Source organism: Eubalaena glacialis, chromosome 13, assembly GCF_028564815.1.
Source record: "Eubalaena glacialis isolate mEubGla1 chromosome 13, mEubGla1.1.hap2.+ XY, whole genome shotgun sequence".
Classification (NCBI taxonomy): Eukaryota; Metazoa; Chordata; class Mammalia; order Artiodactyla; family Balaenidae; genus Eubalaena; species Eubalaena glacialis.
In genome coordinates this window covers 86495459-86507388 of record NC_083728.1, presented here as the reverse complement: position 1 = coordinate 86507388, position 11930 = coordinate 86495459, and the positions used below count along the sequence as shown (strand labels likewise).

Here is an 11930-nt window from a genome sequence, read left to right as displayed (position 1 = left end):
GTGCGCGCGCAGGGCACGAGGTCCGCGCGGCCGCTTCCTTCCGGTCGTCGCCGCCGACGGATTCGCGCGGCGCCACCTCCTGGAATCGGACAACAGCTGGCGCCAGCACCGGATTCCCGAGCCGCCGATCAGGTCCCCGCGGGCCGCGCCTCCTCGCCATGGGCCCCCTCTCGGCGCGGCTGCTGATTCAGCGGGGGCGACCCAAGAGCGGCCGGCTGGGGAAGATCCGGAGCCTGGAGTAAGGGCCGGGGCCACACCGCCCTCCACCAGGGCCTGGGTCGGCGGACGGTCGGGAAGAAAGCCTGGGACCCTTCCTCTCTCCCTGCCCGGCCCGGTTATCACCCTGTCGGTTCGACAGAGTCTTTAATCATTCGGGGCAAACGCCGTTCTCTCGTTATGAGATGGGTCGGGTAGGCCCGGAGCGGCATTACCTCAGAAGAGGGTCTGGGCTGCTAGGGAGACAGTCTTGCAGAAAGAATATGGAGCAACCTGTTGAGAGAATTACAGAGGACTGGGGAGCACAGAAAGCCCCCCTAGAGGATCAGGAAAAGCATCCTGGAGGGGGCCAGCTGCCCCAAGTTATAAAGTAGGGACAAGATTAAAGTAAGTGGGGGAATGTTGCGGATCGGCTATGCACGCAGGAGAAATGTCAGGTGCAAAAGCCGTCGGAGGCAACCTGGTCTGCCATGGGTGCGGGGTGGGAGGCCTGCCTGCCCCCTGAGCCCGCCCTGTCTGCCCCTCTCCCCAGCCTGTCAGGGCTGGATCTGCTCTCAGAGCACTTGGACCCCAAGCTCCTGAGCCGCCTGAAGCAGCTGCAAGAGCTGGACCTCTCCAACAACCAACTGGAGACGCTGCCCGCCAACCTGGGCCTGTCCCACCTGCGCATCCTCCGCTGCGCCAACAACCAGTTGGGCGATGTCACTGCCCTGTGCCAGTTCCCACAGCTCGAGGAGCTCAGCCTGGAGGGCAACCCCTTTCTGACAGTAAGTGGGCGGCCCCGCATCCCGGGCCAGCACCCTGGGGGCTTGGGCTCAGCCACAGGCTGGGGTGACCCCGAGTCACTCTCCCCTCATCCCCCAGGTCAGTGACAACCTGAAAGTTTCCTTCCTCCTGCCCAAGCTCCGTAAGGTCAACGGCAAGGACGCTTCCTCCACTTGCTCTCAGGTGGAGAACCTGAACCGGGAGCTGACCAGCAGGGTAAGGGGCAGGGTGGTGTCTCTGGTGCTTGGGAGCAGTCGGGGGCCTTGAGGAGTGAGTGACAGAACTGGACATTTGGAGGACACCAAGGGGGGTTACAGGGGCTCTCTGTCCCAACCCCAAGTGGCCCTGAGCCCCTAACCTGACCTGTTGCTTTGAGCTTGGCTGTGGTGCTTGGCCTCTTGTCCTTGGAGGTCCTGCCCTCCGCCTTGCAGGCAGGGCCTGGCAGGGGAGGCTGGGACGCTTTCACGGTGACTTTACCCTGGGCCAGCTCCTCCCTTCAGGGGCTGTTTCCCCCTCTGTGTTACTTGGGTTTGTGCAACCTGCAGCTGAGAAAGCTGTGATTCGGGGAGGCGTCCCAGAGGCAGTGAGGTTGAGACAGCTCTGGCCCTGAGATTAGAGGCAGAGGTGCCACAGAAGGTCCAGGAGAGCCAGGGTGGGCTGAGCCTGAATCTGGTCCCTCTTGTGCCAGGTCACAGCTCACTGGGAGAAGTTCGTGGCCGCACTGAGCCCAGAGGAGGAGGCTGAGAAGGCCCAGGCAGACTTTGTGAGGTCTGCTGTCAGAGATGTCCGCTATGGGCCCGAGTCCCTCAGCGACTTCACCCAGTGGCGGGTATGTCCTCACCCCACTGTGCTGGGAGTCGCTTCTCCCAGCTCCTCCCTGGCTGCTACAGCCTGAGCCGCCCTGGAGGTCTCTGGCCATGAGGGGATGTGGGGAGTGGGCAGGTCAGGGAAGGAAGCCCTATGGGCTGGAAGGACTCTTCCCCAGCTTGGGAAGCACCCTCTGACTGGGCGTCTGGGGAGGGGCTGGAGGCCCCCGGGATGTGCTCAGCTTCCTGATGGCCTGGCCCCACCCAGGTGCGGATGATCTCTGAGGAGCTGGTGGCCTCTGGTGGGACTCAGGTGCATGAGGCAAACATCTCAGAGAGGCCCCCAAAAGCCACCGCTACCCAGGAGCCTAGGGTGAGTGGTTCCATGGGGCTCCCGGGCTCCCAGGGCCTGCCCTGGCCCTTCCTGCCTAGGGAGGCATTAGGGAAGCGGGGCGTCCTGGCAGTGTGCCCAGGAGATGGCCTCCTATGCTCGAGCTGGTTCCCTCTGACCCTGGTACCCCTGGCCTCCCGTACCCATGGGAGGGTGCAGTCCAGCCTCTGATGGGGAGGAAGGAAGCCCTGGGCAGATGGGCGCATGGTCACCAGGCCCTCCGGTTGCCCCCGCCCCCTCCTCCACAGGCCAGGCCAGTGGCCTCGAAGCGGCCAGGTGATGTCCCAGTCAACCTCTCTCCCAACAAGCGGGTGTGCACCTCCTCGTTGGCCCAGGTGGAGGGCAGCCCCGTGGGCTCTGCTGGCAGCCAGGTGAGCTAGCAAGGTGGCAGGGGGCGTGTGATGGGAGCAAGGCCTGGGGGCAGCCATGACCCCCCTCTGCTCCCACAGACCGCCCTGCAGCTGGAGCCCCTGCACTTCCTGCAGTGCCACAGCAAGAACAACAGCCCTCGTGACCTAGAGACCCAGCTCTGGGCCTGCGCCTTCGAGCCAGCTTGGGACGAGGGTACATCCTTGGGGGGCAGGCAGGGCGAGGGCCACAGGGAACAAGCAGAGCAAGCTTTCTGGGCATGGGGCCTAGGAATACCACCTGCAGGGGGCTGCCTGGGTGGACGGGGGAATCGGGAGGGACAGAGAGCTTAAAGCGTCCTCAGGGTCAGGAGGAGGGGCTGCAGTGGGGGACTTTACAGAGAACGTTTTCACCACGCTGACCTCTCAAACAGGGCAGGCAGGGGCCACGTCCCAGACCGTGGCCACGTGTGGCGGGGAGGCCGTGTGTGTGATCGACTGCCAGACGGGCATCGTACTGCACAAGTACAAGGCGCCTAGCGAGGTGAGTGCCGGGGCCCCGCTCCTGCAGGGTGGCAGGCAGAGCCTTGGCTCCCGGGAGTAGGAGCGCTGGGGTCGGGGGGCCGGACTCGGCCACCTACTCACCAGGTGACCTTTCTCTTTGATGCTGGGCTCCTGTTCCCGGGCCTGATCCTGCACGCGTGTGCACACGTGTAGTTCTGCCCCTCGGTGACCCCTCCCCTTCCCTCCCCAGGAGTTCTTCTCAGTGGCCTGGACAGCCCTGACAGTGGTCACACAGGCAGGCCACAAGAAGCGCTGGAGCGTGCTGGCAGCTGCAGGCCTGCGGGGCCTGGTCCGGCTGCTGCACGTGCGGGCCGGCTTCTGCTGCGGGCTCATCCGGGCCCACAAGAAGGCCATTGCCACTCTCTGCTTCAGCCCCACGCATGAGACCCACCTCTTCAGTAAGACCCTCGCCCCGAACCTCCAGGGCTCCCTTAGCACCCGTCCTGCAGCCTGACGCCTCAGGACTCCTTCCTGGGATGGCAGGGAGCTCCTGTGGCTGGCGGGCCTCATGCTGGCTGCCGAAGTCAGCGCAGACCAGTAGGAACATCGAGGCTTCGTGGACAACTGACCAGGCTTCAGATTCTGTGTCTTCCCCCAACCTGCTCTGTGGCTTTGGAGGTTTCTGACAACCTGGGCCACGTCTGTGACCTGGGTGGATCCCCTGGCCCTCTGGGTGTGATGAGGGTGTTATCTCAGCAGAGACCTGCGGGATGTGGCTGCCTGGCATGGGGCACGTAGGTTAGAGCAAGATAAGGATGGTAGGCCCTGGAGTCTTTCTCCCAGCCGTGGCCCTCCCTCCCTGCCTTGGGACCGCGGTCTCAGCCTGGGATGCAGCCTGCAGGAGGGAGCAGGGCCTCCTCAGGGCCACCTCTCTCCTTCCCATCCCCTCCTCAGCGGCCTCCTATGACAAGCGGATCATCCTCTGGGACATCGGGGTGCCCAACCACGATTACGAATTCCAGGCCAGGTGATGCTTTGAGGCAGGGCTTTGGGGGGTGGGCGTGGGGGTGGGCACACACCTGAATCTGTGGCCTCACGCCCTCCCCCTCACCTGCCGCAGCCAGCTGCTCACACTCGACACCACCTCCATCGCCCTCCGCCTCTGCCCCGTCGCCTCCTGCCCGGATGCCTACTTGCTGGCCGGCTGCGAGGGCGGCTGCTGCTGCTGGGACGTGCGGCTGGACCAGCCTCAGAAGAGGAGGTGAGAACGGGCAGGGATGCCCTGGAAGCCAGTCCTCGGAGCCGGGCAGCCCCCAGTCCAGGTGTCTGACCCCAGGCACACCTGCGGCAGTGATGGCCGCACCATGCCCCCTGCCCTGGGCAGCCAGAGGCTGTTTTCACAGGCCTCCTCACAGGGCTGTCCTGTCCCCACCTCCTGCCCATCTCTTGAGGAAAGGTCCATTCCCTCTCTGGGCTTATCACCTCATCACTGCCCAGGCCCTGCCACTCACCAGCAGCGTGACCTTCCTCTGTCCAACATGATTTTGTCACCCACAAAGTGGGTGACAGTAAGTCACATCCCAGGGCTAGTGGAGGACAATGGGATGGTGTCTGGGCGAGGAGAGGGTCCAGAAGGGCCAGGTGGAGGCTTGTGGCTCCTCTGTACCACCTGGGAGGCCTGAGACAGTGCTCGGCAGGGGTCCCCTGGCCTTGTGGGGACCTCAGAGCCTGGTGGGGGAGACGGGCATTAAAACCCCACAAAGTGTGATTGACGTCAGCTACAGAGGAAGAATAAGGTGCTCCGAGAGGAGCAGGGAGGCCGAGGGGACTCTGAGGTGACCAGTGGCGGATGGACAGGTCCTCAGGCTCATGCTCTCCGTGAGTCCCAAGGGAGTCAGGTGGGCAGAGGCAGGAAGGGTGCTCACACGGGGAAGTGCAAAGGGCCAGTGGCAGGGACAGCTGGCTGACCAGGGAGAGCTGGCCACAGCTTGGAGACCTGGAGGGAGTGGCACAAGGTGAGGTGGCAAGGTTGCCTGGGCCAGGGGATACTGGCCCTGTGGGCCCTGGTGAGATCTTGAATTTTATCCTGAGCGCGGGGAATACCGTGGGAAGAATTTTAGGGCAGGTGGCAGGAGGGAACTGTAGTGACACCTCAGCACAGACCGTGGCGGTTGTCCAGCCGGGTGTTGGTGGCGTCTCCCTGCCACACCTGGGAGTCAAGCCCTGGGCCTGCCTCCTCCCTCCCTGCCTGGTCCCCAAGTCCTGTGGCGTCTCCCCCACGTCTCAGATGTGTCTGCTGCTCGTGGTTGGTACTCGGCTGCCTTTCTGGCTCCAGGACTCCGGGCAGCTGCTGGGTGGCCTCTCCAGTGTGACTGCACCCACTCTCAGCTTGGAAACATTCAGCAGCCACTCCCCACTGTCCTCAGGGTCAGAGCAAACCCCTCCCCAGTCTCTGGGCCTAGAAGCCCCCACTTGGCCAGTGAACTGCTCACCTCACTCGGCCTCAGAGGCGCTGCCTCACTCCGGAGCCCTTCCTGCCCACGTCCCCGCGCCCCCTAAGTTGCCACCGCCTGTGACTCGGCACACTCAGGTGCTGGCTCCCCCTTCCAGGGCCTGGAACCCAGGGAGGGCCCAGAGTAAGTGCCCAGCAGGTGTCTGAATGAGCGAGCAGCCCCGTGTGTGCAGCTCTTCCTGCAGCCTTCCTGGCTGACCAGCACTTCCGCTGCCCCACAGGGTGTGTGAAGTGGAGTTCGTCTTCCCCGAGGGCTCTGAGGCAACTGGACGGAGAGTGGACGGGCTGGCGTTCGTGAATGAGGACGTCGTGGGTGAGTGAGCTTAGCTCGGGACAGTCTGGCTTCCTGGGACCCAGATGGGCCCTGGTCAGGCCTTCTGGGGTCACTTCTCCCTGGGCTGGGGTTTAGGTCCGAGGGCTTCGGAGGGGTCCCCACTGTGGGACACGAGTTGCCCGGAGAGGGGCCCCCGGGCACAGTTCTTCATTCTCCCCGACAGCCTCCAAGGGGAGTAGCCTGGGCACCATCTGCCTGTGGAGCTGGAGCCAGACGTGGCAGGGCCGGGGCAGCCGGTCCACAGTGGCCGTCGTGGTCCTGGCCCAGCTGCAGTGGTCGCCCACCGAGCTCGCCTACTTCTCACTCAGCACCTGTCCTGGTGAGTCACCTGCCGGCCGCCCCCAACCCTGCACCTCTGGGAGCGCCGCCCCACCTCAGATTCCCATCTCTGTGCTGGCAGATGAGGGGACGGTGCTCTGCGGGGACGAGGAGGGCAACGTGTGGATCTACGACGTCAGGCCCCTGGTGGCGCAGCGGCCCCCGCCGCCGGCCGCCCCGCAGGCCCCCACGCAGGTAGGCAGGCGCTCTGCTGTCCCCGCCGGGGCTGGGGCTGCCCGGGGGCCCGCGTCAGGAAGCAGGAGCCCAGCGCCCTCTCTCTCCCCTCCAGATCCTTAAGTGGCCCCAGCCCCGGGCCCTGGGCCAGACAGTGAGCAGGACCATGGTGAACATGGTGGTGGCCGACCCCACCTTTACCTACCTCACGGCGCTGACGGACTCCAACATCGTCGCCATCTGGAGGAGAAACCGGCCTTGACTGTGCGACGCAACTTATTTGGGGTCGTGAGGGGGATCTTCTTATTGGTGACTATTTTTTATTAAAGTCGACTATGTAAGAGAAGCCTGGGGGGAGCTGTTTGTGGGCCCCATCGGGTGTCCCCCGCTGAGTGAGGCAGGCAGGCCCGGCCGCTGGGGCTCCTAGTGCAGGGACGCCTGGAAGCACGTGAGCTTCCAGTGCCTTCTGCTTGAGACGCCGCCGGGCAGCCCCAGGTTCCCGGGTTTTGTCCAGAATGAGTTTGTTCCTGCCACCCTCTCAGACAGTTCTATCTGGCTCTCTGGGCCAGTCCTGAAATGAGGCCCCCGAGTGGCTCCCGAACAGGTCCTCCACCTCCACTGGACTGACCCAAGGCTGTGAAGTCACCTCTGCTTCAGCCCGCAGCTGGGTCTTTTCCTGCCACACTTTATTAGGAAGGTAAAACAGACGCTATGTACAGGGCACATCGGTGTCAGGGGTGAGGGACTTTCTACAAGGAGGCCCACGGCTGGAGGAAGTGCTTTTGTCCACCTGGTGCCTGGAGAAGGGCCGGGTGCAGCCCACTACTCGATTCCTTCTTGCTTGTCTTTGATGGCCACCTGAGGGAGAGGAAGGAGGCAGCGCCCTGAGCTGGACTGGCTGCGTGAGGATGTTGGAGACGCAGCCTCAGCCTCCCTGACCAAGGGCTGCCAGGACCTTGGCCAGGGGCCCCAAACGGTTCCGGGCACTGGGTAGCCAGCACCCCAGGGACCCTCTAGCCAGCCCTACCCACCCCACCATGACTTCTCTGCAGCACAGGTCCTGCTGCCTGGGGTGGGAGGGAGTCGGGGGAGCAGAGGTGCTTCCTGGCGAGCCTATGACTGACAGATTGAAAATCTGATAAGCCGTGGATCTTTCCCACTCTAAATTGTGTCTAGGCTTTGAAGCCCCCTGCGTGAGCAGACGTGACCACACCCATCTGGCCTTCTTGATGGTGGTACCCCACGATAAGATGAGCTGCCCCCTAGACAGACAAACCACAGGGCAGCCGACACCACAGGGAAGAGGCTTGGAGGGACAGCCCCAGGCAGCAGGCCCCTCGCTTCCACGGGGACCACGAGAGCACAAAGGGAGACCCTGGGCACTGGGTGAGGTCCCACCCCTGGGTGCAGACAGCAGGCCCCAGGCCTCACTTCCATGACCCCTCAGTCCACACTTCCCAGACGCTGTGGTGTACACCCCTGTTCTGTCATCACCTCCGCCCAGCCCCCATTTCCCCCACCGAATCAATCAGAGGAAACAACCCGGGGATCGTCCTAGGTGTGGGCATGAGCACGCTGCAGCTGTGGCCACACAGGCTGGGGTCCAGACGGACCCCAGCCCCTCCGGCACATCCAGCTTACCCGGAATCGCTCTTCCAGCAGGGAGAGCTCGCTGATGAGGTCTGTGATGGCATTGGTGAAGGCCTCCTGGGGGCTGTAGTCTGGTGTGGTCTGCACGCGGATGATGATCTTGTGTTCCAAGGGATGGGGGACTTTGTAGCCGGCAAACAGCACCTGTGGGTCCTTCAGCAGCTGCCTGAGACACAGGGATGGGTGGGGTGGGGGTGGGTGGTGAGCCTAGGGCCCTTGGGGCTCTGGCCCCTTGTAGCCTTCCAGGCCTTCTAACCAAGGGTCTTCCCGTTGGGTTGGGGCCTGTAAGCAAATGCAGCTGCTCTCGATCTTTAGTTTGTGTTGTGTGATGTCATTGTCACCACCTCCCAGCCCCTGCAAAAATGTCCAAGTAAAATAGACATGTGAAGAAGATATAGCATGCGGGGACTCCTCCCATACACACACCTACATCCATGAGGATCAATGACCCTACCTAGTAAACACGGGTTCCAGCAACCTCTTCCCTCAGGAGACGTCAGGGACCCTCAACAGCCCCAAAGAAACCTCCCTAGGCAGTAAAAATCCAGCTAGTGTTCAGGAAAAAAAAGCCCCATTCCCAGCCCCAAAAGAGCATCTGGCACAGCAAATAAAGGCAGCAGGGGGAGAAGGCCCCAGGCTCTGAGCACTTAATGAAAACGGAAATCCTCTGGGCAATGCGGGCTGGCAGCTGCCATCCACACACATGGGGTCCTGGTCCACGAGGCTATGGGGAAGTGAAGCCTGAATCGTGAGCTGTGCCCTGGGCGCCTGGGGGTTTTCTCCAGATCAGCTCCCTGAAGTGTGAGTGCTGGGGGGGTGTGGGGGCTGGCACAGGTGGGAACACGGGGCTTACACAGTGGGGGAGGGTGGGGGGCAGCAGGGCCCCAGGAGAGCCTGGGTGCACCACTGGCTTGGCGCCGGGCAGGAGGCATCCGCACAGAAGATGGGCAACTCCGCCCCCTACTTACACCAGAAGACCAGACAGGCTCCTGCCCACGGTCTCAAACATGCAAACCTGGGAAAGGCATGGCTTCACTGATGGCACTTTTCAGCAGCGAAATGACAAGTCTCTGGCCAATCCTATTGCTGGCCACCTACCAGGCCAGGACTTCACTGGTGCAAACACCCACCATCCAATATCAGGAACCCACCAGGGCACCGGATGACCACAGAGGCCCTCTCCCACCTCTTTCCCTTATTCTACTAAGTTACAATCTCTGGCACATACATTTTAGAATGCCAGATGTCACTGAGGTCACTGTCACAAATGGGGGTGGGGTGGCTGGCCAAAGCTGAATGAGTCTCCATGCTTGTGAGCACAGAGCCCCAAGCGGGCCTTCTTTCCTGCGGCTCGCTGCACATTCACTTCCTTTAGTCAGGTAACTGAGCCAACACAGAAAAGTGGCTACGTGAACAGATACTGGTCACTGTCATTTTGAAGAAAAGGTACTGGGATGTGTGAATTCCTAGAGCCAGCACCAAGAAGGACTTCCTGGAGCTCAGAGAGACTTGAGAACATCTCCTGGAACTTGAGCTTGGCCTCTCAAAGAGCCCCCTTAAACATAACCCCCAAAAGCCTTTGACTTGGAACTTACGATTTAATGATGTTTCCTAGCGTATGGTCTTCCTTGTTGATGGTGAACAAACAGGCATTGGGTACCTTGGTGTCCTTGTTAATGGTGATCCTAAGGGAGAGGCAGAGGCAACAGGTTGGTGGGGAGGGCCGGGGCTTCCCTCCTCCCCGGAGTCTAAACCCTGCCCTTCAAGGCAGGCTCAGGTCCCACCTCCTCCTGGAAGACTTTCCCATCTCTTCATCCCATAAAGTCCTCTGTGACTCAGAGTAGCACTGTGGCTATACCCCAAACCCAGCCACGCCTGGTTCTGTGGGACCCTCATCTCACCTCTGGATTATTCCTTCTTCCTAAAGCAGAGCTTCTCAACCTTGGCACCACTGACATTTTAGGCCAGAAAATTCTTTTCTGTAGGGGGGCTGTCTGGTACACTGTGGGGTATTAGCAGTACCTCTACCACTAGATGCCAGGAGCATCCCCTTTGTGACAACCAAAAATGTTTGCAGACATTGCCAAAGTCCTCTGGGAGGCAAAATGGCCCCCGGTTGAGAACCACCGCTCTCAAGGGAGACTGAAGTGGCTGGTAGGGGCTAGACCGCAGAGCAGAGCCCTGGATACCAGGCAGTTAAGAGAAGGAAAAGCCAGCGTTTAAGATGGTCGTCTTTGTGCTGAGCCCTGGACTAAGCGCTTTACATAAATTACCTAATTTAATCTCCCCTTAGAGAAAATTCTGTGATTTACTACAGTAATAAGCCCACTTTCCTTATTAATAAGATGAGGAGAGTGGGCCTCAGGCAGATTGTCACTTGCCCAAAGGCACAGAGTTCTTAAGTGGGGGATCCAGGAGCCAAGCCCAGTCTATCTGAGCACTGGATTGCATTTCCCTTCACCTGCAGGCAATGAGGAGTCACTGGAGGTTTTACACCGGCGAATGAAGATCCGGTGTGAGTCTCAGAGCCATCATTCTGGCTGCAGCAAGGAGGATAAAGGTGGCGGGCGGGAAGACGAGTGAGGGGGGCTACCAGATCCCAGAGGAAAAGGACTTTGGAGCCAGACACGCAGGGTTCGAATACAGACCGGCCACTTTCTGTGCGCCTGGGAAAGTTACTTAACCTCTCTGAAGCTCGGTTTCCTCATCTGCAAAATGGGGAGACTCACCAACACCTAGGACTGTCTTAAGTTTGGCAGACTCAAGTGTGAAGCGCTCTGCGGAGCTCCAGCAAAACCTGCTTCTGTCCCCCCGGCAGAGGACGGGCAGAGAAGCCCCAGAATCTGCAGGCGCTGACGGTCGAGGGTCCGCGACCCTCTCCCACCCAGGCCGGTTCCACTTACTTCTTCTCGCCCTCGAAGAGCAAGAACGACTCGAAAGCGGGAGGCGCGTTCATCCTAGTGTCGCAGCAGCCTCCCAAGCCTCAGTTGCAGCGGCCACCGCCTCCAGAACTCGACCTATATAACTCGACCACTTCCGGGTTAGCGGCTGCTTCCGGATTATGCCGGCAGTGCCAAACCCATGTGAGGATCGGCTCTTTGCCCTCTATCGGTCTGGAGGATCTTGCGCAGGCGCGAGAAAAGCCTGCCGGAGGGAGAGGGAGGCTGGTGGCTCTGCGCATGCGTGAGTCGGGAAGGTCCTCTCCTGGGCTCACCTGCGGGCATGTTTTCACGCATGCTCCTAACGCTGGGGGCTGCTCTTTTGGTTCTGAGACATAATTTGTCTAGGCTAAGCCAGAACCCTGAGCTCTTCTCTCTGCTCCCTTTGCCCCTTGATCCCTCTTTGGAAATATGCCCTTGGAATACATGGCAAGAGGCTCTTGAATGGAGAATGGAGCCTTGGGTTAGTGGGCAGGTGTGGCCAGTTGGGGCGGAAGAAGCCTCCCCTGGGCTAGACTGTTGTGTATGGATAATCCACCTGCCAAGGCAAGCTGCTACAAGACTCCTGGCTGGGTTGTTACTGGTTTACCAGGTGGGCTTGTAGCCTAGTGAGGTTCTTGTTAGGGGAGCAGTTGGGTGAGGGCCGGGGGCAAGTGTATGCTGGTGGGGACAAAAAAATGTTGCCTGCCATTTCAGTAAACAAAGAATTGCCACCATCAAGCCATCAGCCCCTGACGGTGTGCCCTGAGGGGAATTCAGGATGGAGAAAAACAGGATACTGGCCCTAGATAGTTAAGATGCATATCTAGGAATCATTTCAATGCCGATTCTTTCATCTTCCCGAAGAAAACTGCTGAAATCATTAACTTGAGATGACTGTCTTTTGTGATTAACGGTAATCTTTTGATGTTTGACTACATGTGTTTTGTTTGCTTTTCAGCAAAAAACTCCTATGTATCCTGGCTCCTCCCTTA

The 11930-nt window shown here is 60.6% G+C and overlaps 2 protein-coding genes across 2 annotated transcripts; one reads left to right on the top strand and one right to left on the bottom strand.

The window, feature by feature from the left end:
* The first annotated feature begins 55 nt into the window (after nucleotides 1-55).
* LRWD1 (leucine rich repeats and WD repeat domain containing 1) lies at nucleotides 56-6696 on the top strand. The gene is made up of 15 exons (XM_061209646.1): nucleotides 56-238; nucleotides 749-983; nucleotides 1081-1197; nucleotides 1670-1810; nucleotides 2056-2160; nucleotides 2427-2549; nucleotides 2628-2742; nucleotides 2960-3069; nucleotides 3280-3487; nucleotides 3984-4056; nucleotides 4150-4290; nucleotides 5763-5854; nucleotides 6039-6194; nucleotides 6276-6388; nucleotides 6483-6696. Exons 1-15 carry the CDS (start codon nucleotides 159-161, stop codon nucleotides 6627-6629), a joined length of 1956 nt encoding a protein of 651 aa, XP_061065629.1. The 5' UTR covers nucleotides 56-158; the 3' UTR covers nucleotides 6630-6696.
* Nucleotides 6668-11063, bottom strand: POLR2J (RNA polymerase II subunit J). The gene is made up of 4 exons (XM_061209651.1): nucleotides 10921-11063; nucleotides 9613-9702; nucleotides 8009-8183; nucleotides 6668-7225 (listed from the first exon to the last, which is right to left on the bottom strand). The coding sequence occupies exons 1-4, from the start codon at nucleotides 10971-10973 to the stop codon at nucleotides 7190-7192; spliced, it is 354 nt and encodes a 117-aa protein (XP_061065634.1). The 5' UTR covers nucleotides 10974-11063; the 3' UTR covers nucleotides 6668-7189.
* Nucleotides 11064-11930: the final 867 nt, after the last annotated feature.